The 25,004-nt window shown below is 39.2% G+C and overlaps 1 protein-coding gene and 1 pseudogene across 1 annotated transcript in view; both read right to left on the bottom strand.

The window, feature by feature from the left end:
* The window catches only part of GOT1 (glutamic-oxaloacetic transaminase 1), a 34,414-nt gene extending 21,271 nt beyond the window's left edge, over positions 1–13,143 (bottom strand). Inside the window, 2 exon segments of the mRNA XM_074233179.1 lie at positions 12,857–12,995; positions 12,997–13,143. Coding sequence (XP_074089280.1) covers positions 12,857–12,995; positions 12,997–13,128 — 271 coding nt within the window. The 5' untranslated portion in view covers positions 13,129–13,143.
* A 10,477-nt stretch (positions 13,144–23,620) lies between these two features.
* On the bottom strand, positions 23,621–23,815 carry LOC141519918 (small ribosomal subunit protein uS14-like; annotated as a pseudogene).
* Positions 23,816–25,004: the final 1,189 nt, after the last annotated feature.

Genomic DNA, 25,004 nt, shown 5'->3' with positions numbered 1-25,004 from the left:
ACCCGAGTTCAAATGTGACCTGACACTTAATAATTACCTAGCTGTGTGGCCTTGGGCAAGCCACTTAACCCCATTGCCTTGCAAAAAATTAAAGAAAAAGAAAAGAAAAAAATGCTTTCTGCATTCTGACCTTAGGCAAATCACTTAACCCCATTATCTTGCAACACGCCCCCCAAAAAGAAACTTTATGCATGATACTGAGGTCATGGTGTCACTGGGACTGGGTTCTCTTTCTTAATGTTTCTTCCTCAGTATATTATCTAGTCCTTCACTTCCAAATACCTTCTCCTTACGTCTAGTAGTAGAAATCAGTGTTCTCAAACTGGGTCAAATATGCCTAAAAAATTATGTCCATAGAAGAAAAAATTCAGGCATTAAATATACTCTGTTCTTACAAAATTATAAGTGAATGTAGAAAGGGACAGAAGCAGTACCTGATTTCTCTGTTATGTATTGCTAGTTAATAGCCAAAGATAACTTGGGAATAAAAGCCACATCTCAAAATAGGAAGTCTGCTACTGTCATCAACAACTCCAAGTAAGAATCAATGTACAAAAACTCAGAATCATTGAACTGCAGAGTTGAAAGGGACCTTTTTTCCCAGATTTTTTTTGCAAGGCAATGGGATTAAGTGGCTTGCCCAAGGCCACACAGCTAGGTAATTATTAAGTGTCTGAGGCCAGATTTGAACTCGGGTACTCCTGACTCCAGGGCCGGTGCTATATCCACTGTGCCACCTAGCTGCCCCGAAAGGGAACTATTTCAAAAGCCATATAGTACAATTTGTGCATGAACAGAAAACCCCTGGCTATTTCATAGACATCTCAAACTTAAAATGTGTAAAGAGAGAACTGTTTCCCTACCTTCCCCATCCATTCACCTAACTCTGCAGGGGTTTTTTTTGAGAATACCACCATTCTTTCAGGTATCGAGCTTGGCAACCTCAGAGTCCCTCAAACCACCATATCCGAAGGAGTTATTGGTCTTGTTGATTGTACCTATACAAATCTCTTGTACCTATCTTCCTCTCTCCCCACACACAGTCACTGCTCTCACTTAGACCTTGATATCCTCTCATAATAACTATTTCAATAGATTTTTTAATTGATCTCCCTATTTCCACTTTTCACCTTTCTGATCTATCATCCATATAGCTAAAATAATCTTAGGTCAGATCATGTTACTTCCCTACTTATGACTCTTCGATGGCTCCCCACTACTTCTAGATAAAATGGATTCTTCAGCATGACACATAAAATTCCTTACAATGTAACAATCAACATAATATGCCAAAACTCTTTTAATCTACCTTTCTAGATTTATTTCACGTTACTTCCCTTCATTCACTCTGTTCCAATTGAACTAGGCTGTTTCCAAAACAGATGTGCTATCTTCCACATCCATTCATTTGGACAGCCTGTGCCTCATGCCAAAAATGTATTCCTTCTTTGAATCCCTAACTTCCCTTACAGCTCAACTCCAGTTTCCCCTCTTTGAGTTTTCAACAAAGCTAATTCTACCTGAGCAGTGGCTAGAGTTTGAATACTCCAAGAATTCATACCATTCATTCTCACCTACCTCCATTACATGTATTTCCAGGTTGAGGCAAGTTAAGTGTCTTAAAATTTTTCTGGCTTGGCTTTATTACCATCATTTACCTAAAACAGTAGATCATATTACTAGCTGGAGCCTACAGAATTTAGGCAAGATCTCAAATTTTAGCTCAGGTGATTAGATAGTTAAAGATAAAAGAATTTCTGGTTCAGCTTTATTACCTCTATTTAAATAAGATATGCAAGTCAAGTAACTAGTTAGAGCTCCAATGTTTATGGTTAGTCCACAAATTCCAGTTTTATCCCCCAATATTTATTACTTTTCATAATTTTACTTGATAACAGATCTTTTCTTCCTGCTATCTGTTCTTTGATGTGTCAATTTTTACCTTCCCCTTTAGTCTTTGGTAAAATTCCTTTGTATCCATCTTGCTGATATAACTAAGACATATAAGACTGCTGAAACTGCTGTTTCCAGCCCACTGGGTCTTCCATCCCATAAACCTATACTCTGAGCATATTAATAAATCAACTTTTAAAAATGCTTTTGTGTGTTAATAAATATAATTGGTAGGAATATCACCAACAACTCAGTGGACAATTTTTATGTCACTGGGCAGCAAGCACTCCTTAGAGCAGAATACCCATGACCAAAGAGAACTGTAGGGAAAGAGACATTAACCATGTAATAATTCCCATTTCCCATCCAGGTTGCCTTTTTACCCTAGATTAATCAACAGTACCAGTCCCTCTAACCTTCAAAACCACATATAAATGTTATTCGCCAAATCCCTAAGAAATTAATCAAGCTTGTGTGAGAGAAAGGGTAGCTTCATGGAAAATGCCTGTTCCTTGTTATTGTTGTTGTTTGCCCTTCTTTCTTGAAGAGGACTATGCCATCAGGGAGATGATGCCAAGACATGCAGGTGAGGGATATAAGTGAGGGAGGGTTGTACAAAGTCACCAACCTCATTCTCTCCTCTGGAGTCATCTGGGTCCCATAATCATATATAGATCAGGATCACTGGAGATGGCTTCAGATGTGGGAGACCTTGGCCTTTTTAAGCTAAGATCTTTAATATTACCAAGACATCAAAGTTTAGGGTAAAAGAATAACCAAGTGCAGAGAACAGGAAAAAAATAGATAAACGCTTGGCAGAGATAAAAAGTTTTTGCTTGTTTTAAACTGCTACAATCACATTACTCTTCAGCTGACTTGATCTTTGGGCTTAGGTTGTGCTCCCAGGATAAATGATTTGACATGATTTATCCTTTACAACATTCACATAGGAGCAAATGAACTAAGAACATACTATTTGGAGGGTGAGTCAATCTGCTTAAGGCCAGTGCTCTATCCATTGTGCCACTTAGCTGTTAGAATCAGAAGGATGTGAGTTCGAATCTAGCCTCAAATGCTTGCCACTGACTAGCTGCATGACCTTGCGCGTACCACTTAACCCTAACTGCCTGGCATCCAGGACTATTTCCAGTCATCCTGATTCATATCTGGCCACTGGATCCAGATAGCTCTGGAAGGTGACTTAACCCAGTCACTCATTCAGATCCAATTCAAGTGCATTTCATGGTATTATCTCCCTGATGTCATGGTTCTCTTTGAGAATGAAGAACAGGGGCAGCTAGGTGGCACAGTGTATAGAGCACAGGCCCTGGAGTTAGGAGGACCTGAGTTCAAGTCTGGCCTCAGATACTTAATAATCACCTCCCTGTGTAACCTTGGGCAAGTCACTTACCCTTACAAAAATTTTTTCAAAAAGAAAATAGAATGAAGGATAAACCTCATCTCCCCAAGAGGGCATTTGACCCAGTCATGTAGAGGGGAGTCACTCTTTGACCACCCTTTTCCCTGACTCTTCCCTGCACAGGAAATGGACAAGACTCTTTAAAAGTTTGACCCACATCCCCCTCCATGTTGAACTCACTCAAGGTCTAAGTCAAGTCATATCTTATTGTTGCTTTCTTTTCCTTTCTCCTTTTGGCTAAGGCATCTTTGTCTCTGTCCTCAAGTAACTTGCTGTCTCTCTAGATGAATTAGATCTATGAAATGTTTGCTGTCAACTTTGCAAGCCTGTGAATTTAAATGTTTTTCATACCTCTGAAGTCAGATCTTCATTTAAAGAGCCCTAGTCTTTGGGGTAACCACCCCAATTTCCCATTTTCAATATGAATTAGATTAGAAAAGAGTCAAATTGGCTTAAATGTCATCTGAATTTTATGGCAGATTCATCAATCAACAAGCATTTATTAAGGGCCAATTATGGGTCAAGGACATGGGAAGCCACTGATAAGAATATTGTTAATATCTAGTATTAACTTCTCTTGTTGAAAGTTGATACTGACATTAAAAAAGCCCCTCTCTCTATACAATCCTAGTAATGTAGGAATTCTAGTAATGTCCTGGCTATCCTATTCCTGGAGGCATTTACTCTCAAGGAGGTTGAACTCAGACATCCTGCCTTTAAAACAAAGTCAGCTCCAAGTGACTTCAAAAGTCCACATCTAGCTTGTGGAGAATTTATGGTTAGATAGATAATGAAGGGTAGGAATAACAGAATGAAGTGTGGCTTTCCTTGCTTGGATAGCTGAGAAAAGCTGGGGTCTCAAAACCAGACCTTATTATCTAATATGATCTCCACTCCTCTTTCCACTAAAAAAATATAAAATCCTTTTTTGTAAGTTTCCTGGTCAGACATCCATATATTCAGACTTGGGTAACTCTTGGCCTGAAGGCTTATGACCCTGTTGTTTCAAGTAAAGACAACTTCTCTGACAAGTTTGATTTATTTCAGAACTTGTTACCACTAAAAGTTAGGTTATTTTAATGGTTCAGGTGTGAGATGCTAAGGAGCTGAACCAGAATAGTCTGAGTGTAGATGGAGAAAAGGGAATGAATGACAAGAGAGCCCTTGGAAAGGGCAGCTAGGTGGCACAGTGGATAGGGCACCAGCCCTGGAGTCAGAGTACCTGAGTTCAAATCCAGCCTCAGACAATAATTACCTAGCTGTGTGTCCTTGAGCAAGCCACTTAACCCCATTTGCCTTACAATAAAAAAAAATGAAGGCTAAACATTAGTTGACAAGGCATATTCTGATTTTTAACATTTTCAAACACAATGGATTTCTGGTCTCAAAAGTATGGGAATCCTTTTCAACAAGGCTGACTGTAAGCTCTCTGGGTCTCCCAGACCTGTGCAATTCTTGTCCATGATTTGTTAAGTTTGTTCCAGGGGATCTACCCATTATGCCTCTTATTATTTTTCCTTGATAGTTTGAGGATATTATCAGATTAAAAAGATTGTCAGAATAAAAAGATTGTCCATTGGTTGTCCTTGATCTTATCAGCCCATAATTGAGCTTAACACAAAAAGCTGAATTGGTTGGGGGTTTTTTTTTTTGGTGGTTTTTCTTTTTTTGGCAAGGCACTGGGGTTAAGTGACTTGGCTAAGGTCACACAGCTAGGTAATTATTAAGTGTCTGAGGGCAGATTTGAACTCAGGGCCTCCTAACTCCAAGGTTGATGCTCTATCCACTGTGCCATTTAGCTGCCCCCTTGAATTGATTTTGATAAGAAATATTCATTTCCACTCCCTTCCCAACATATTAGAAATATACTGAGGTATGACTCATACTGAGTCCCTAAACATGTGTACCTATTCAAGGTGAGTAGAGAAAAGATGCATGAACATGATAAAAACTAGTTCAGGCTTACCCTCACTTAAATAGAACCTTCATCTCTTCAGTTTTCCAATTTTCAGGAAAGTGTTGCTAGCTTTTTGGGGTGAACTTTGTTCCTATGAATATGAAAATGGCAGATAGGGGCAAAGAAGATTTTGAAGAAGAATGGTTAACTCTTCTGGCCATACATAGTTAGCATCTGCTAGAATCAATGAACAGAGCCTTTTGTCAAAAAAGCTTTATTCAATTATCCAAGGTTTAATTTCCATCAAACAGTTATGGTCCTGCAACATTTTCTTATATTCCAGTGTCTGATGATCTTTGGTTATTTCTTTGTTAATTTAAATGACAATATTTATTTCATCATCTTTGTCTTAAGGCAAATTCCTGTTCACCACTTTACTTTTCAGAGTTGTTGTGACACTTATGATTTACAGAATCTATAAAAGTATCTTAGGAGAGCATCTAACTTATGGTCCTCTAGTTACTGCTTAGCTTATGTGCCCTCAAAAACAGTAATTCACTATTTCAAATGATACATACTGTGATTAAAAGAACTGTGTTTAAAGATCACCAGAACTAGAGCTAGAAAGGATCTGAGATCTAGTCTGATCCCTCATTTTACAGTGATTTTTTCCCCCAAATCACAAAGGTATACATGCTCTTTAGAGATAGGGTTACTGACTCAGATTCTGATTACAAGTCTAGCACACTTTTCAATGCACAAAGTTGCTTCTAAGTTTTAGATTTTCACACTACCTACCATCAATGTGACCTTGAATAAGTCATTTAAATTCTTTGAGGTTCAATTGTCTCATTTGTAAAATGAAGAGGTTGAATCAGATAATGAATAAGATTCTTTCTTGGGCTTAGGGGGGACAGTGATAGAGTACCAGACCTGGAGACCAAAAGACTTATCTTTCAGAATTCAAATCTGGCCTCAGATACTAGCTGTAGGACCCTAGCCAAGTCAGTTAACCACATTAGCCTCAATTCCTCATCTGTGAAATAAGCTGGGGAAGGAAAAGGCAAACCACTCTAATAACTTTACCAAGAAAACCCCAAATGGGAGCATGGAGAATTGGTCACGAGTAATACAACTCAACAAGGCTCCTTCTAGTTCTAAGACTCTATGAGGCTGCTTATTGCAATGTTAAGACCACTGTAATCATTAAAAAAAAAACTTTTAAATATAATTTTAAAATGATTATGGGGATAACTTCTGTCCTTAATTCTGACATGACAACAATACTGAACTCAAGCACATACCATCTTCCTTTATGAGACTATCCTTCTAATACCTATAAATCAGCTTTTTTGGACCTCCTTCCTCTTCTTCCAGATCTTTTATCATCCCAATCTTACATCCAATTCTGGTTTAGAAATATCTCTCCTCTGGTGTGGTCCCCAGAATTGAGTACAGCATTCCAGGCCTGCACTGAACAGAATGGAAGATAATGGGACTATTGTTCTCCATGATCTAGAAGCAATGTTTTTATTAATGGGGAGTCTAAGATTTTCTAGTAGCTGTATCACAATCTGATTCACATTAAGCTGGTGATCAACTAAATCCTCCCTAATCTTTTTTGACTTTTTGTTTTGTTTTGTTTTTTGGTGAGGCAGTGGTGTTAAGTGACTTGCCCAAAAACACATAGCTATAAATATCAAGTGTCTGAGACTACATTTGAACTCAGGTTCTCCGGACTACAAAGCCACATGTGCCACCAAACTGCCCCCTTCTCAAATCTTTTTCAAATGAACAGTTATGCCCCACCCTATACTTTTACAACTGATTTTTTAAAAACCTAAATGAAGTCTTTTACATTATCCCTATTAATTTCAATGGATTCAACCCAAACCAGGGCTTCAATCTGTTAGGACTTTCTGATTATGATACCCTCTCCCCTGTACAGTAATAAGCATGCTGTTGTCCAACTTATTGATTAAAATTTGAAAAGAGCCAGGTCTACCCCATGGAGGCATAAATTACCTTTCCATACATGTTAAACATTTGTTCTCTACATATATGACTGACTCCCTTCTCCCAGGAATAAGCATGGGAATTTGTACTTAGACATTTATATTATTCTGTAGTATATATATTCTCTGTATTATTCCTAGTATGAACAGCTAGGTGGTACAGTAGATCGAGTACTGGCCTCGGAGTAAGGAGGACAGAAGTTTGAATCTGGCTTCAGACACTTGATACTAACTAGCTATGTGACTTTGGACAAGGCACTTACCCCTGATGGCCTTACATCCTGGGCTATCTTCAGTCATTCTGATTCATATCTGGCCACTGGACCTTAGATGGCTCTACAGGAGAAAGTGAAGCTAGTGACTTTGCACAGTCCTCCCTCACTCAAATTCAATTCTGATGCTCAGCTTTCCTGATATTATGGTCTTTGAGAATAAAGGACAAGAAAACATAACATTCCCAGTATTATCCCTGGTGTGTGTCTCTAGGTGGTAGAAGAGCATGATCCTGAATTGGGGGAAATTTTCTATTCCTACTTTTTTAAAAATGACATTATTCTATTAAGTACTTTTGCTTTGAAATGTTCCTTTTATGACTAATAAAAGTAAACATACTGATAAGGAAGGAAAAGGAAAGGAAAGAATAGTCCCAAAGGTCCTGTGGTATTCCACCACAGAGCTGCTTTTAAGCTGTCACCAAGACACTAATGAACACTCTTTGGGAGGGGAAATAGTTAACAGCAGTTTATAGTTATAGAACACTTTATGGTTTACAAAGTACTTTGCTTACAACAACACAAGTCCAATGTTCTTAACATTATATCAAATTGGTTCATGAAACCACCTAACAGTCCATTCCCTGAGTCCATATTTCATTATCTTATCTACAAGGTCATTATGGGGAGATTTAATCAAGTGCTGATTGAAATCAAGAGACATACACCATGCCTGATAATCAACAAACATATGACTCCACTCACCAACCCTGTGATCTCCCAGACCAAAATTCCCTTCCCTGGCTGCTACTGCCCTATATGTGCTATCTCCACCAATTAGCTGACCTGTTCTGTCACATTTTTGTAAACTTAGAGCATGGTGCCTGATAAAGTAAATGAAGAACTCCTTCATTCTACAGCCTGGTTGCCTTCTTGTAGTCCTATCACAAAAATGAATTTTGACTTTTTAAAAAGTTGCCAGATTTTATCAATTAAATAATGTGGTTCTCTTTATAGTAGTCATATTAGGAAGCTATCTATTTATTGCAATGAAGCTGCCACCACTCATTCTATTTTTGGAGCTCTTCTTAAGAACTTGAAGGACATGCTTGTGTGGTGATAGCAAGTCTTCAATTTTTATAAGGTGGATTTTATTTCTAGATGCAGGTCAAACTCATTCAGAGCCAAGAAGGGTGGATGATAAAATAGATAATGTGGTTGAATCAAAAAGAAGAACAAAATCAAAAAATTTCTCAATGTAGAGAAATCTAGAAAACTCTAGTTATATAACCTCTAGCATATTCAGAATGTCCTTGAAAAATCTTTTGCATTTTTTAGACTAAATACCAATTTGCACATGGAAAATTAACTAATGCTACCTTTTGCTACTTCCTCTTCTTCCACAGAGGAACTGGCACATATTTTCAGATCTGACTCTATTATTATTAGTACCCTTTGCCTAATAAAGAGCTGGAGGGTTTCAATAGGAGGCAGTTGTACCAGTGAACCTGAGTATCTGGTCAGTTTTCCTGGCCTCCTGGTAGATTTTCTTCCAGATCTTTGCTTCTTTAGAAATAAACATAAACTAAGACACCCATTTAAGGCCAGGGAAGTTCAAAGGAAGCAGTAAATAAGGTCTAGAATGTAAATTAGCTCAAGGGCACCCTCAAAGACATGGACATCAGCCACAAGCAACATATTCCTTTCTCAGTCACCTCTACTTTCCTTTGGAGGGTTTATTAGAAAATAAGGAAACAGCACAGAAAATTAAATGATTTTCATGATTTATCTTCATGGTTATAATGACTTGACAACATCAGGGTTTTAAACAGGGGTTCTTCACCTGGGGTCTGTGAACTTATTTAAAGTGTTTTTACATGTACTAATGCTCAGTAAAGTATTTAGAAATAGCAACATTGTGTGATGCTCAATTATGAAAGACATACCTCTTCTCAGCAATATAATGATCTATGACAATTCCAAAAGAGTTATGTTGGAAAATGCCAACTACAATCAGAGAAAGAATTATGGAATCTGAATATAGACCAAAGCACATTATTTTCACCTTTTAAAGCTTGTTTTCTTTCTCCTAGCTTTTCTCTTTTGTTCTGTTTCCTCTTTCACAATATGACTAAAACATTTAACATGACTATATATGTATAACCTGTGCTAAATTGCTCATTATCTTGGGGAGAGGAAAGGGGAAGGGAAGGAGAAAAATCTAGGACTCAAAATCTTACAAAAATGATTGTTGAAAACTGACTTTATATATAATTGGAAATAAGTACTATAACTTAAAAATATTTATATAACATAAAAAATACTGTACAATAGAAAGAAATCTGGACTTCAGGAGTTGGAAACTGTTTACTAGATCTGACAGAGGACAAGTTATCTATAAGTCATCTATATTTCTCACTCAATTGTCCTAAGGATCAAATTGTATTTGTTTCAACATTCACTTTGAAAATCTCAGTTCTAAAATTCTCTCCTTTCCTCCCACCCCACTCTCCCTCATTGAGATATAGATTAAATGTATAGTTATGAAACACATTACCACAATAATCATGCTATAAAAAAACAAAAAAAAATAACCTCAAGAAAAACAAAGTGGAAAAAAGTGCTTCAGGCTGTATTCAGTAACATCAGCTCTGTCTTTGGGATGGATAGCATTCTTTTTCATAACTCCTTCAGAGTTCTCTTCAGTCATAGCATTGCTGAGAAAAGATTCAACTTGCAATATTGCTGTTACATAGTATATAGTATATTTCCCATTGCAACTGCTCATGTAAGTTTTTTACTGAGAGCATCCTGTCCCTCATTGCCCTTATAACAGAACAGCATTTCATCTCAATCACAATACTACAATTTGCTCAGACATTCCCACTGAGCATCCCCTCAATCTCCAGCTCTCTGACACCAGAAAAGAGCCACTTAAATATCCCCAAATATATAGGTTCTTTTCTTCCATTATTTCATCTTCTCTGGAATATAGGAAAAGCAGTGACACTGCCAGGCCAAAGGGAAGGCATAATTGGGCATAATTCCAAGTTGTTCTACAAAATTATTGAATCACTTCACAATTCCTCCAACTATGGAGCAATGTCTCAATTTTTCTAATCCCCTCCAACATTTGTCACTTTCCCCTTCTGTACCACTAGCGGATCCAATAGGTATAAAATAGAACCTCAAAATTGATCCCTTTTTCCCTTCTTCTTATGCCTAATACCCCAAATATATTCTTTGGTTCAGCTCACATTGACTTTCTTACTGAACCTCCAATAAGACACTCTACCTCCTGACTTCAGGCATTTTCTCTGGCAATCCAAGATATGGAATGTTCTCCCTCTACATCTCTACCTCCAGGCTTCTCTGGCCTCCTTCAAATTCCAACTAAAATTCCTGTTTCAGCAAGAAAGTCTATACTTATCCCCTTAATGCCTTCCTGGTGGGGTTATCTCCAATTCCTCTGGCAGATAGCTTGTTTGAACATAGTTGTTTACCTGTTACCTCCCCATTTGATTGTGGACCCTTTGAGCACAGAAACTCTTTACCTTTCTTTGTACTGTCAGTATAAGCTTAGCACAGTGCCAACACATATTAAGCCATTATAAACTCTTACCTTCTCAGATTGTTTGCTAAGAGCCTTAACTACTTGCTGAAGGTCACAGATAAATTAGGTGGTATTCTATGCAGTCCTTCTAATTCAAATACTAGATAGTTGGGTTCTTGAAACCATACTTTATTGCCCTCATTGACAAACATAATAAAATGCAACCAATCACAGTAGAGTGAAGTGGGCATCTCCCCTGGGTTTCCCTGGAAGCAATTTTCTTACTCAGCTGTTGTTATAATTTATATTCTTAGTCCTAAGAAGAATACAGTAGCAATCTACAAATAAAAAGACCAAAATTCACAGATACAATGATACAAAGACACTCTGCATAGCCTTCTAATGTTCTCCTTAAAGGAAGTTGTTACAATTTATATTCTTAATCCTAGGGAGGATATAGTCACAACCTACAAATAAAAAGACAATAATAATCCATGGATATGATGATACAAAAAGGCTTTGCATAGGCTTCTAATGTATGTACCAATAAGATCAGTAAGATTGTGGTACTACCCAGGGAGAAGATTTAGCAGTCTATAAAAGTGAGTCTTAGTCCTAAAAGTAAAATACCTCTGAAGACCTCACATGAAATGCTAAAAATGTCAGTATAATGCTGCTGAACATAAGTTTGTGGCCAGGATGTTTTACTTCTCAGGGTCTCAGTTTCCTCACCTGCAAGATGAGATCAGATGGTCTTAGGAAATGAAGATGCTTTGATTCTGCATCTTTATGATAAAATGGATAGAGAGAGGCCTGGTAAGTCAGTAAAACCTGGGTTTCAGTTCTGCCTCTGTGAGACCACAGATAAATTAACAAACCTCTCAATGCATCCAGGCTAGCCATGGAGAAACTGCAGATCTACATGGCAGGAGTAGTCGCCAATTTAACCCCCAAATAAGAAATGTTTCTGAAAACTTTGAAAAGAGAGGCCCTTGGAGTTCTACAAAGAACAATTAAATCATAGTAATACTCAAACCCAATAGTCTTTTTTTAAAAAAAAAAATCACAAAAACAGTTATGTCTTCTGCTGTTATCCGGGCCTAATTCAAAGGATTCAAGACTAGGAAAGGCAGAATATATCTATTCCACAATAACAGAAAACACTGAAATAACTTGTTTGACCTTGCAGCTTTAGAACCAAAGAAATAAATGTATCATGATATGGGAGAAAAAAAATAACTTCCTACAAAGGTTTGCTGTCGAAGTGGATTTTTTTAAAGAGAATTCTCTTCGTTTCTCTAGGATGGAAAAACATCACAAGGGAATGCGTGTCTAACAGGTTAGCAAACTGAACGCTTCCTCCAGTCAAACATTTTGTCTCTGGTCATCTCTTACCCCTAAAATGGATCCCCCAGTGTTCAGACGGCAGAATTTCTGCATTGTAAAGAGAATGGCTAAGAGGAGAAAACCATCTCCCAAGCCTCCTTCAGGTCATGCTAGGGTTAATAATCCATTTTTCTCTCCTCACATCTCTAATCCGCTTCCTCCCACGGGCTGCTTTTCACTCCAGTTGGCGGCCTTTGGGGACGCACAGGGCGAGAGTCTCTAGCCACGTGGAGATGCTAAAATAGCAGAAGAATCAGTCAAGGCCAGAGCAAGAAAGGCCCAGGGGCACCTCTGCCCGGTCCCCGCGCGAGGATGCTGCCGCTCCGCGGCCGCTCCTCCTGAAGCCCCGGGGCTTGGGGAGGGGGCTCCGTAACGCGGGGCCGGCCCCAAGGTCACGGGCTCCCGGCGGGCCGGGGGGCCTCCCAAGGTCACGGGGCGGGGCAGCGCTCCCCCGCCCCGCCCCCCCCGCAGCATCCTCACCTCCCACTCCCAGGTTGACCTTGCGGGGATCTGGGTCGTCCCGGAAGTCTGCGGTGAGTTTGAAGACGAGGACGGGCTGCGCCTGGGGCACATCGGCGAAGATGGAGGAAGGCATGGCGAGGCCGAGGGCGGCGGCGGGGCGCGCGCTCCTCCGGGCCGGCTGCGGCCGCGAGGGCGTCGATGCCCGAGTCCTTGACAGCAGGCAGCGGCCGCCGGCGCCCCAGACGCTGCGCAGATGAGCTCCGGGGGAGGAGGCCGCCCCGCTCGGTCATTGGGCCTGGCGGGGCCGGCGCGCTCCAATGGGAGGGGAGGAGGCGGGCCCTGGCGCCTGCGCTCGGCCTGTCGCGGGAGCCTCGCTGCGGAGGCCCGACCAATCAGCCGGGCCGACCCGACCGCGGCAAACCGCGGGGAAGCCGGGAAGGGCGGAGCGGGGGCCGAGGCTCGAGTGGCGGCGCGGCCGGCCTATGGCCGGAGGCCTCCTCCCGGCGGCGATGACGACACAGCCGGCGGAGGCGGGGCCGGGGCGGCGTTGCCGGGGAGCTGCGGGAGGCATGCTGACCTTGGAGCGCCGCGGGCGGTGGGGGGCTGGGGTCCACCCCAGCCGGGGGAGGCAGCCTTCGGCTTCACGGGTTAAATCTAAGAGGCCCCAAGTTTTCGGGGCGCAGCCCTCACCCCGGGGGGCCTTGGCCCGACCCTCCCCCCTTGCCCCCTTGTCTACGATGCCAGAGGCGCCCGGGAAGGGGAGGGCACGGGGTCACTGAGACCTGGAGGAACCCCGGAGCCAGGCTGCTCCAAACCCTCATTTTCTAGATGAGGAAATCCAGATAAGGAAAGCAGCAGGGCGTGAGGTCCTGGGTCTAATGAACAGAGCCCAGATTTTTTTCCCTTTTTTTGCATTTTTGTATGTTTTCAACATTCGTGCGTATTTATAGACACATCTGATGGTTTTACAAGGCCTAAGTGACTTGCCCAAGGTCACTGATAAGTGCCTGAGATGGGATTTGAACTGTGCCACTTAGCAGGACCCTTTCAACACCTAATTTTGGAACGTTTTGAGTTCCAAATTTCTCTCCCTCCCGATCTTCCCTTTCCCCATGACAGCTAGCAGTAGGAGAAGTACGTGATGCTTGTCTCTCCTTCTCAAAGAAGACCATGATATCAGGGAGACCAGTGACAAGCTCATGAATTGGATTTGAGTGAGGAGATGCTGTGCTAAATCCCCAGCCTCGCTTTCCCCTCCAGAACCATCTGGGTCCGGTGACCACATATGGATCAGGCTGGCTGGAGATGGCTCTGGATACAATCAGGGTTAAGTGACTTGTCTAAGGTCACACAGCCACTAATGTCAAACGTCTGAGGTTGGATTCCATCCTCTGCACCACAATCATTTTAAACAGACTTCAAAATTAGTCACTTGTGAAAGAACAATCAGGACAGGAGGAAAAAGTCATTTCAAAAAGTAAAAATAGAATGCTTCTACATTCAGCCTCCATAATTCTTTCTCTGAATATGCATGGCATTCTCCATCCCAAGTCTTTTGGAATCGTCTTTGCTCACTGTACTGCTGAGAAGAGCTACATCTATCATAGCTGATCACAGGTTGTTGTTGTTTCTCTGTGTAACGTTTTGGTTCTGCAGAGTCTGGATTTTTTTTTTTTTTTGCTTTTTGCAAGGCAGTGGGGTTTTGTGACCTTCCAAGGTCACATAGCTAGTAAGTACCAAATGTCCAAGGTTGAATTTGAACTGACCCCAGTGCCAATATTCTATTCTCTGTGTCACCTAGCTGCCCTTGGGTCTAGATTTTTTTAAAGATTGATTTTTATTTTCAGATTACCTCTTTCCCCTATCTCCCTCTACTGAGAAAACAAGAAAAACAAGAATGGTTACAAGTAAGTATGGTTGAGGAAAACAGATGACTACATCAAAGTAGTTTGTGTCTGACTCTTTGTGACCCCATTTGGGATTTGGACTAGAGTGTCCAACTTATTTAATAGATGAGGAACCTGAAGCAAACAGGGTTAAGTGACTTGCCCAGGATCACAAAGCAAGTGTTGGAGACTTGCTTGAATTCAGGAAGACTCTTCTGCACTCTTTTCTATCTATTACACTACCACTTGCTCAATCATATTAGCCAAGACCAAAACAGTTCTGTTCATTCAAGTTCATCCCTTCTATTAGTAGGTGGACTGCATGTTTAAACTTGAGTGCTCTGAAATTGTGGTTGGTCCTGTTGTATTGATGGGAGATCCCAAGTCTTTCAAAGTGGTTTGTCTTTACAATGTTGTTATTAAATAAATTGTTCTGGTTCTGCTCATCTCACTCTCTCAGTTCACACAAGTCTCTCCTGAAAGTGTTCTCCAAAAAGTGTTCCCTTCATCATTCATACTGCACAGTAGTATTCCACCATAATTCATCCATATTCTCCATTTGATAGGCATCTCCTCAGTTTCCAATTCTTTGCTGCCACAAAAGAGCTGCTATAAACAAATGTTTTTGTTTCTTCTTTCTTTGGTCTCTTTAGGGGTATGGAACTAATAGTGATATAGGTGAGTCATTTCACAATTTAAAAGTATTTTAGTCATAATTCCAAATTGCTTTTCAGAATGACTGGGCATAGTTCACAACTCGACCAAGATTATATTAATGTACCTGTCTCTCACAGCCCTTCCAGCATTTATCATTTTATCATTTTGTAAGCTTTGGTAATCTAAAGGGTATTTTGAAGAATCTATTTTTTGCTTTTATTTTCATTTATTGGTGATTTAGAGTAATACCAAGTTATTAGTAACTTGGATTTCTTCCTCTGAAAACTGGAGCTATAATTCAGATTCAGGTCATCTAACTCCAAGTGCATTGTTCCCATAATAATAAAAATATTTTTATTGAAGTATTTATAAAGTACATATTGTATACATTTCATTTGCTCCTCGTGACAACCTTGTGAGGTTGGTGCTATTAATCTCCTCATTTTACATAAGAAACCGGAAGTTGTGCCTCGCTCAGGGTCATAAAGCTAGTAAGTATCTGAGGCAAGTTTTAAAATCAAGGTTTTCTAAACCATATGAATTTTTCTTCTCTGGATGACTTCCTAGAGAAATCATAGGAAATAACATTGGAAGAAAATTTAGGTCATCTTATTTCATCCCCTCATTTTACAAAAGGTAACCCATAAACAGAAGTGTGACAGAATCAAGATTCAGATCCAGGTTATTTGACTTCAAATGCATCAGTCCTTTCACTACTCCAAAGGTATTTTTTTTCTTGTGGAAGAGTTTCAAGAAGGATCTTAGGACAAATAACTTGAAGAATCTTAGAGTCAACTTGTCCAACCCTTTCATTTAACAGATGACTTGAAGTTCAAAGCAGGTTAACAGATGGATTGGAGTAAAGAAGACCTGTCACTTAAACACTTACTAGCTTTGTGACCATGAGTAAATTACTTCACCTCTGTCTGCCTCAGTTTCTTCATCTGTAAAAGAGGGATAACACCTACTTCCCAGGTTTGTGGTGAGGATCAAATGAGGTGATAGATGTAAAGTGCTTAGCACTACAGAGTAAGTAGTATATAAATGTTATCTATTATTATTATTATTATTACCACCACTAGTATTTTTATCAGGTTTTGTGCTAAATGCTTTGCAGATATATCATTTGATCCTTATAACAGCCCTATTTTACAGTTGAGAAAATAGACAAAGGTAAATAAGTGTCCAAGGCTGAATTTGAACTCAGAGCTTCCTGACTCCAGGTTCAATGTACTTTATGCCTTTTTTTTTTGGCAAGGCAATGGATTTAACTGACTTGCCTAGGGTCTCACAGCTAAATAAGTATTAAGTACCTGAAGTCAAATTTGGATTTGGGCCCTCCTGACTGTAAGGCCCGTGCTCTATCCACTGTGCTATCTAGCTGCCTTTTGATGCAACTTTGATAGATACCTAGAGGTTCCTGTGGTTCTTAAAAGAGAATGCATATAGTCCTCCCCAAAATATATGAGACTTAATACTTTCAAGCATATATTCATGCACAAGTTCCCCAACTCTCCCACAGAGAGTGCAGTTCCTCCCTACCAAGAATAATACCATGTCTTTAGCAAAAAAAAAAAAGGGTGAATCACTTCTTTTTCCTATAAAACTGGGTGCCTTGGGGCAGGAAATGTTATAATTTTGTTTAAATGATATATAGAAAGTGCTTGTTAAATGAGCTTCTTGATTAATTCATCCACCTGCAGATCAAGAAATAGTTCTTACTGTATAATTAGATATAGGTTACATGTATGTAATCCATGTTAGTAAAATATATTTCCATATACATGTTAGTCACAATTTATTGAGGAAGTTTTGCCTCTTGATTTTTAACCACAGAGGGGACCCTGCCAAAAGTATTTCAATAAGTGTTTTGTGTTTACCCCCATGGAGTTCTAGCCAAAGATTTTGAAGTTCAAATAACACAATGAACTTTATAAGCTTACTAAAGGAAAAGGGCAGGTGCAGAATTACAGCTCGTGATCTCAATCTTCAAAGGTTGGAGGGTGGGTAGGAAGGCACAATCTTTTGTCAACCAATACCATGGGTGGGAAGGCTCAGTCTTTTTCAACCAATACCATGGTTATTCTTCACGTCATTCACCTCTGGTAACTAAAGTACTGGCCATCACCCAAAGATCAGATAGACATTCTGAGTCCATGACAACTTAACTATGAAGGAAAGAATAGGATTTACTTTCTATCTTTTGAGAGCCTTACTTGAATTTGAACTTAAGGAAATATTTTCTAAGGAAAATGACAAGCAGAATTGGGGGAAAAGAAAAAAACTGAAATTTGAAATTTTTTTGAAACCAAAGTTTTTTAGCATGGCATAGTAGGGAAAAGCATAGATTTGGAGTCAGAAAAATCTTAATTAAATCCTATCTGTGATGTCTCACTTAACATCTGGTGAAGAAAAAAAAATAGTCATAACTTTTCTCTGAACTTGAATTCAAGTCTTCCATTAAGAATTTAATATAATTGAACTTAAGCATAGAGAAAGGGAAGGATGATACTGTTATCAATCCTCATGCTCTCCATCTAACTCTGTTCCAGGAAGATTTCAAGGAAATTGAACAAGGAAAAGATCACAATATATTAAAGATACAATTTGGATTAATATTTAAGTATAATTGAGTAACTGCATTGATAAAAGATTAGGCATCGTGATCTTGAGACAACCATGATAATTTCCCCTTAAAGGAAATTATAGTTTATAGAATCTGTACATGGAAGTAATTGGTATAACATTAAGTTCAATGAGTTTGAGGACACCATGAGTCTTCCCTTAAGGGAGGCCCTGAGTTTATAGAACACATTCAAGTTAAAATACTGAGAACAGTTTTTTCAAAGGTTAGTATAGCTGTGTCTCCAAGTAATATTTTGTTTACCACCAACTTGTTTTTCTTCCTGATAACAAACTCCCCAGATATTCTGACCTATTCACTACTATGCAAATTGGCTATCTCCAAGGGGACCTATTCAAAATCAGAGCATAAGAGCCTACTCAAAACACTTTGGAGCACATTTTCCTCACTGAAGTACTCTCTTCCCGCTGATTGCCCTTAAGCGAATTATACTTTGTTAGAGTTTATACTTAGCTGAGTTGTATGTTGGGTTCCCTTTCTCTTCCTCCCTTTCATTCTTTTCCTCATTCTTGCGATAAAACTTTGCAATGAACTGATTCCTGTTGTTTCACATATTAATCTCAACATCTGAATTCATTAAGGGGTTGTCTTCCCCAGTGTTTCTGACTAGCCCATAGGCCATTCCTTAGACATAAACTTAACATTGATAGTCACACCTAAAGTGGAGTAGTGTGGCACTGTAAGCCCACTGGCAGAAAGCAAGGATCAATAGAGAAATTCTATGTCCTCCCAGGAGGTACTCCCTTACCCCAGAGGGCTATCACAAAGCATTTATGTCAATCCCACTTCCTTTTTCCCTATCACTGATATCTTAATCCTTTAACTAAGGAGTAGTCTTGGTCCTAAACCCTATCACTTTAAGTGATTAGAGAGTTTAAAGATATGAACAAGGCAAATATTATTCTTGATAAAAGGTTGAGTACCATCACCCCCATCTATTTTACTAAAAAAAAGCTTTTTGAATAGTTGCAAAGTATCAGGAATTAGAAATTTACACATTAACAATAATACTGTAATAAGGATTAACTGTTAGAGTTAATTCTAATTAACAAAATGACTCATCACAATTCCAAAGGATTCATGATGAAACACTATCCACCTCCAGACAGACAAATGACTCAGAGTGAAGAATGGATTATTTATTTATTTATCTTTTTCCTTGCTTTTTATCCCAGAATATAACTAATGCAGAAATTTGCTTCACATGTCTTGATAATTATAATATTTCTTGCCTTCTCAATGAAAGGGGGAGGGGAAGAATTTGAAATTGAAAATAAAATAAAATTGAATCTAAAAATATTATTTCTTTTCAGTTTTACAAAAAAAAGATTTTTTTGGTGTGCTTTCAGTTACTTATGTGGTTTTGGGCAAATCACTTCAGCTCCCTAGGCCCATGTTTTCTGATATGAATAGTAAACTGACAGAGATGCTCTCTGAAGTTGCTTTGAACACTAGATCTTATAAACTTTCTTATCCTCCCCCTCCTTTGTATAATGTTTTGAAGTCAGTTACCTCCTGTCCCACCAGGCTTTAAGCCTTGCCTCCTATTTTGGAGGCAGCTAAATAGTGCCATAGTGAACAGAGTACTTGGACTGGATTCAGACCTGAGTACAAATACAGCAGATACTTACCCTGAGCAAGTTACTTAATATCTGTTTGCCTCATTTTCTTCAACAACACAGGAGGATAATGAAAACATCAACCTTGTAGAATTGTTGTGAGGATCAAATGAAATAATATTTGAAAAGTTCTTGTCACAGAGTGGGTACTAGATAAACCATAAACTTTCCAAGTCTTCATTTTAACTGATCTAGAGGAGTGAATAGTGTAAAGAAAAAAGCAAGCAACTGTGCAAAGAATAGCTTTTTTAAGTGAAAAGTCAATGAAGACTCTGATGAGAAGGAATAATCATGAACCTTGTAGTTTTTAGATCTGTAGGGTTGCTTAGAGGTCATATAATCTTCTACCTTTCTCCCAAAATTAAGGGGTGAAAATGAAGGGTAAAATGAATTTTTCAGCGTTAATTACTTTTTTTTTAAATTACATTAAAGTTTGACACACTTTACTCACATTAAGATATAGACACTTTCGCCAAAAGGATAAAACAGATAAGGATATCTATGAGATTGCTGTCACCTGGGCCATCTTGACAATTATTCTGCTTTTCTCAAAATTCTATGCATTTTTCTGAATTACACCTTCCTGAGAGAAGCAACTGATCATCAATTTATTGATAATTGACTACCCTAATTAATAAATTGATTACTAATACTTAGGAACTCTGTCTCTTGGAGTTTTATTCATGACAATAATAAACACAGATAGATATGATCAACATATACAAAAAGCTCTTAAAGGGGAGGATCCTTAATTTCAAAGTGTAAAGGGGGCCTGAGACCAAAAATGTTAGAGAACTGTAGATTAGATGATCTCTAACATCCCTTCAAACTCTAGAATGATGTTGTGCTTAGCTTAATTAAATATTACCCAGGTCATAGAGGGTTGAAGTTCTATATATTGAAGTTGAAACTTAAGAAAATAGATGCATCAAGTCCCCAATTGCTATGGAATACTACTTGTATGCTATATCTACTACCAACCTATGGTAGGGCTACATGTAGAAACTGAAACATTCTGGTCAACATCTATCAGAAACCAAAATTATTAGGGGAGATTTGTTCAGGAAAGTTTTTATAATTAAAAATTTTCTCACCCTGTAAACTTTGGGATTCTTGGTCCATCCTTAGATATTCACTGTCTAGCCTTACCAGGACTTGTGTTTTGCAGGAATTAGCCTTTGAAAATACAGGATTGAGGTAGAACCAAGATGGCAGGAATAAAGGCAGGAACTCATGAGAGCTCTCACCCAAATCTCAACCCAAATATCTTAAATAATGACTCTAGGGGCAGTTAGGTGGCACAACGGATAAAGCACCTCCCCTGGAGTCAGGAGTACCTGAGTTCAAATCTGGCCTCAGACACTTAATAATTGCCTAGCCGTGTGACCTTGGGCAAGTCACTTAACCCCATTGCCTTAAGTAAATTTTAAAAAATAATTAAAATATAATGACTCTAACCAAATTCTGGAGTGGCAGAACCCACAAAAAGACTGAGTAAATCAATTGTCCAGCCCAAAACAACTTGGAAGATGCACCAGAAGGGTCTGTTGCACTGGGTTACAAAGGGCCTGCAGTGCAATCCCAACAGCCACCAGAGCAAATCAGCTCTAACCATCCAGGAACAGACTTGAGGGGTGCCTGAGACACTGGAGGCTCCTGGGTACATAACAGAATGGTGGGTTCCAAACCTCTCAGCCCAGGAATTACCAAGGACAATTGCGAAGTTCAGCAGGAAAACTCTGACTTGTCAGAGTGAGAATGGAGCTCAGTCCAGTATAAGCTTCAGTGCAGACCCGGACCCAGAGGAGCCACCTGGCAGCTGCTTCCAGTATGGGGGTGAGGGGAGATTGAAGATGTCTCTTTGCTATGCCTGAGGTAGAACTCTGTTGTTTTGCCCATACTCAGATGTGAATCCCAATCTGTGGCTCCAGTCTCAGGAAAAGGAGCAAAGGCATAATACAGCTTATTGCCTGCAGTGGAGCCAGGAAGCTCCTCATGGTTCTAAGGCAGAAAGGAGTCCCTGTGGTTGTCTACAGACTAGAACATAGGTCAGGAGAGCAGTCGTAGACTCTCAGAAGATCTTGGAGGAAGTGAGAACCTGGAAGTCCCTGGGGGAAAACAGCTTCAAAAACCCTCAAAAGTCTGGGATAGTGCACCCTGGAAGCACAGCCTTATCTTAACAATGAGCTAAAATCAAGTCACAGGCTGGGGAAATGAGCAAACAACAAATTACTTTGGTCCTATGGAAGCTCAAAATACACAGAAGATAATAAAACCAAAGTTCCTACATACAAAGCCTCCAAGAATATGAATTGGTCTCAGGCTATGGAAGAGCTCAAAAAAGATTTTCCAAGTTGGGGGGACAGCTAGGTGGCGCAGTAGATAGAGCACCAACCCTGGAGTCAAGAGGACTTGAGTTCAAATGTGATCTTAGACACTTAATAATTACCTAGCTGTATGACCTTGGGCAAGTCACTTAACCCCATTGCCTTGCAAAAAAAACAAAAGAAAAGAAAATCAAGTAAGAGAGGTAGAGGAAAATTTGAGAAGAGAAATGAGAACAATGTGGGAAAATCATGAAAACTAAGTCAGCAGCTTGGTGAAGGAGACACTAAAAAATACTGAAGAAAATAACATCTTAAAAACCCAGTTTGGGGTCTCAGACACTTAATAATTACCTAGCTGTGTGTGGCCTTGGGCAAGCCACTTAACCCCATTTGCCTTACAAAAACCTAAAAAAAAAAAACCCAGTTTGGGTCTTATAGAAAAAGCAGTCCATGGGGCAGCTAGGTGGTGCAGTGGATAAAGCACTGGCCCTGGAGTCAGGAGTGCCTGGGTTCAAATCTGGTCTCAAACACTTAATAATTACCTAGCTGTGTGGCCTTGGGCAAGCCATTTAACCCCATTTGCCTTTCAAAAACCAACAAAAAAAAAAAAAGAAGAAGAAGAAAAAGAAAAAGAAAAAGCAATCCAAAAGGCCAATAAGGAGAAGAATAACTTAAAAAGCAGAATTGATCAGATGGAAAAGGAGATACAAAAGCTCTCTGAAGAAAATAATTCCTTAAAATGTAGAATGGAACCAAGAGAAGTTGATGACTTTGTAAGAAATCAAGAAGCAATAAAGCAAAACCAAAAGAATGACTAACTAAATTCGAGAGTTGCAGAACCCACAAAAAGACTGAGTGAAACAATTTTCCTGACCGAGACAACTTGGAAGAACCACAAGAAAGGTCTGTTGCATTAGGGTTAGAAAGGATGGCAGCACAACCCAGTCAGCCACCAGAGCAAGCCAGCATTGCAGATGATTGTGCACCCAATTCAGCCTCTGAAGTTAAGATGCAACAAAGTATGGATCGATTCTCTGCTGCCTGTGCTAGTTTTGGTTTAACAATTAACATCAAGAATAACCAAAAGAATGAAAAACCTGGAAGAAAATATGAAATATCTTATGGGAAAACCAATTGACCTGGAAAACAGATCCAGAAGAGATAATTTAAAAATTACTGGACTACCTGAAAGTCATGACCAAAAAAACAGCCTAGACATCATATTTAAGAAATTCTCCAAGAAAACTTCCCTATTTCCTAGAAGCAGAAGATAAAAAGAAATTGAAAGAATCTACCAATCACCTCCTGAAAGACATACCAAAATGAAAACTGCCAAGAATATTATAGCCAAATTTCAGAACACTCAAGTCAAGGAGAAAATATTACAAGCAGTGAGGAAGAAACAATTCTTTTTTTATAATTAATATCTTATTTTTTATTTTCACATAATTCATTGAAGGGTCAATAAGTTCACATTAAATTTTAGTCATAACTGAGATGACCTTTTTAAATTATATATACAAATTAGCATAGCAGGCATAACAGAATCGATCTTCAGGTGGGTAGATCAAATAGTTGTACAGACTGAAATCCAATGGTGGCCACTGATGGGCAGAGTAATTAATGAAGCGGAGGTCCATAAATACAATTTAGTCCAACTTGATGAAGCCGATGTCTTTCACATACTGCCAGAAGCACTGGCAGCACATGTTCAGGCCATATTTGCTGATCAGGCCATGGCGGTTCGAACAGACACAGCACAACAGAGACCCCTAGCCGAATTTACAAGGGTGGCTCCAGTAGAGCTGTTGGTGACCCATGGCACTACTAGCAAAGACGCGAGACAAAAAAAAAAAAGCAAGACACAATTCTAATCATAGAGTTACAGTCAGAATAACACAAGATTTGGCAGCATCTTCATTCAAGTCTCATAGGACTTGGAATATGATATTCCAGAAAGCAAAAGAGTTTGATTTATTACCAAGAATCAGCTACCCAGCAAAACTGAACTATTCTTTCAAGGGGGGAAAGATGGACATTCAATGAAGTAGGGGACTTTCAAACTTTCTGGATTAAACAACCAGAGCTGAACAGAAAGTTTGATCTTTAAATATAGGGCTTAGGTGAAGCATTGAAAGGGTGGATGGGAAGGGCAAATCATGAGGGACTTAATGATGTTGAATTGCTTATATGCATGCATGGGAAAATGATACTGATAATTCATATGAAACTGCTCATTTATTAGAGCAGTTAGAAGGAACATATATAGACAAAGAGGAAGTTGAATTTGAAGATAGGAGTTAATAGGGAGAAAGGAACTTATGGGAGAAAGGAAAAGCAGAGGTAGAATGGGATAAGTTATTTCACATAAAAGAGGCAATGAAAAGCTTTTGTAGTGGAGTAGAAGAGTAGGAAGGTAGGGGAGGAGTGAGTGAGTTTTACTTTCATCAAAAGTGGCTCAGAGAATAACATAAACACTCAATTGAGTATAAAAATATATATTATCCTAAAGGAAAATAGGAAAGGAAAGGGATAGGAGAAAGGAGAAGAGGGAGAGGGATGGGGAGGTTGTAGGTGATAGAAGAGTGGGAGAAGGTAGTCAGATGCAATATATTTTTGAGGAGGGATAGGGTGAAAAGAGCAAGACTAGAATAAATGGGGATGAGGGAATAGGATAGAGGGGAAATATAGTTAGCAATAGCAACCGTGGGAAAAAATATAGAAACAATTTCTGTGATGGACTTATGATAAAGAATGTTATCTATTACAAAGAAAGAGCTGCTGGTGTCTGAATGCATTTTGAAGCATACTTTTTTTCCTTCACTTTATTTTTCTTGAGGTTGTTCTTTCTTTGTGTATAGGGATATAATACATGACTATTGTAGTAATGTTTTTTGTGGCTACACATCTTTAACCTACACCAAGTAACTTGCTTTCTCAATGTGGGGAGTAGGGTAGGAGAAAGGGAGAAAATTTGGAACTCAAGGTTTTGGAAGCAAATGTTGAAACTTGCTTTGTATGTACCTGGGTGGG

The sequence above is a fragment of the Macrotis lagotis genome, chromosome 4, assembly GCF_037893015.1.
Source record: "Macrotis lagotis isolate mMagLag1 chromosome 4, bilby.v1.9.chrom.fasta, whole genome shotgun sequence".
Classification (NCBI taxonomy): Eukaryota; Metazoa; Chordata; class Mammalia; order Peramelemorphia; family Peramelidae; genus Macrotis; species Macrotis lagotis.
This window is presented reverse-complemented; position numbering and strand designations above follow the sequence as displayed.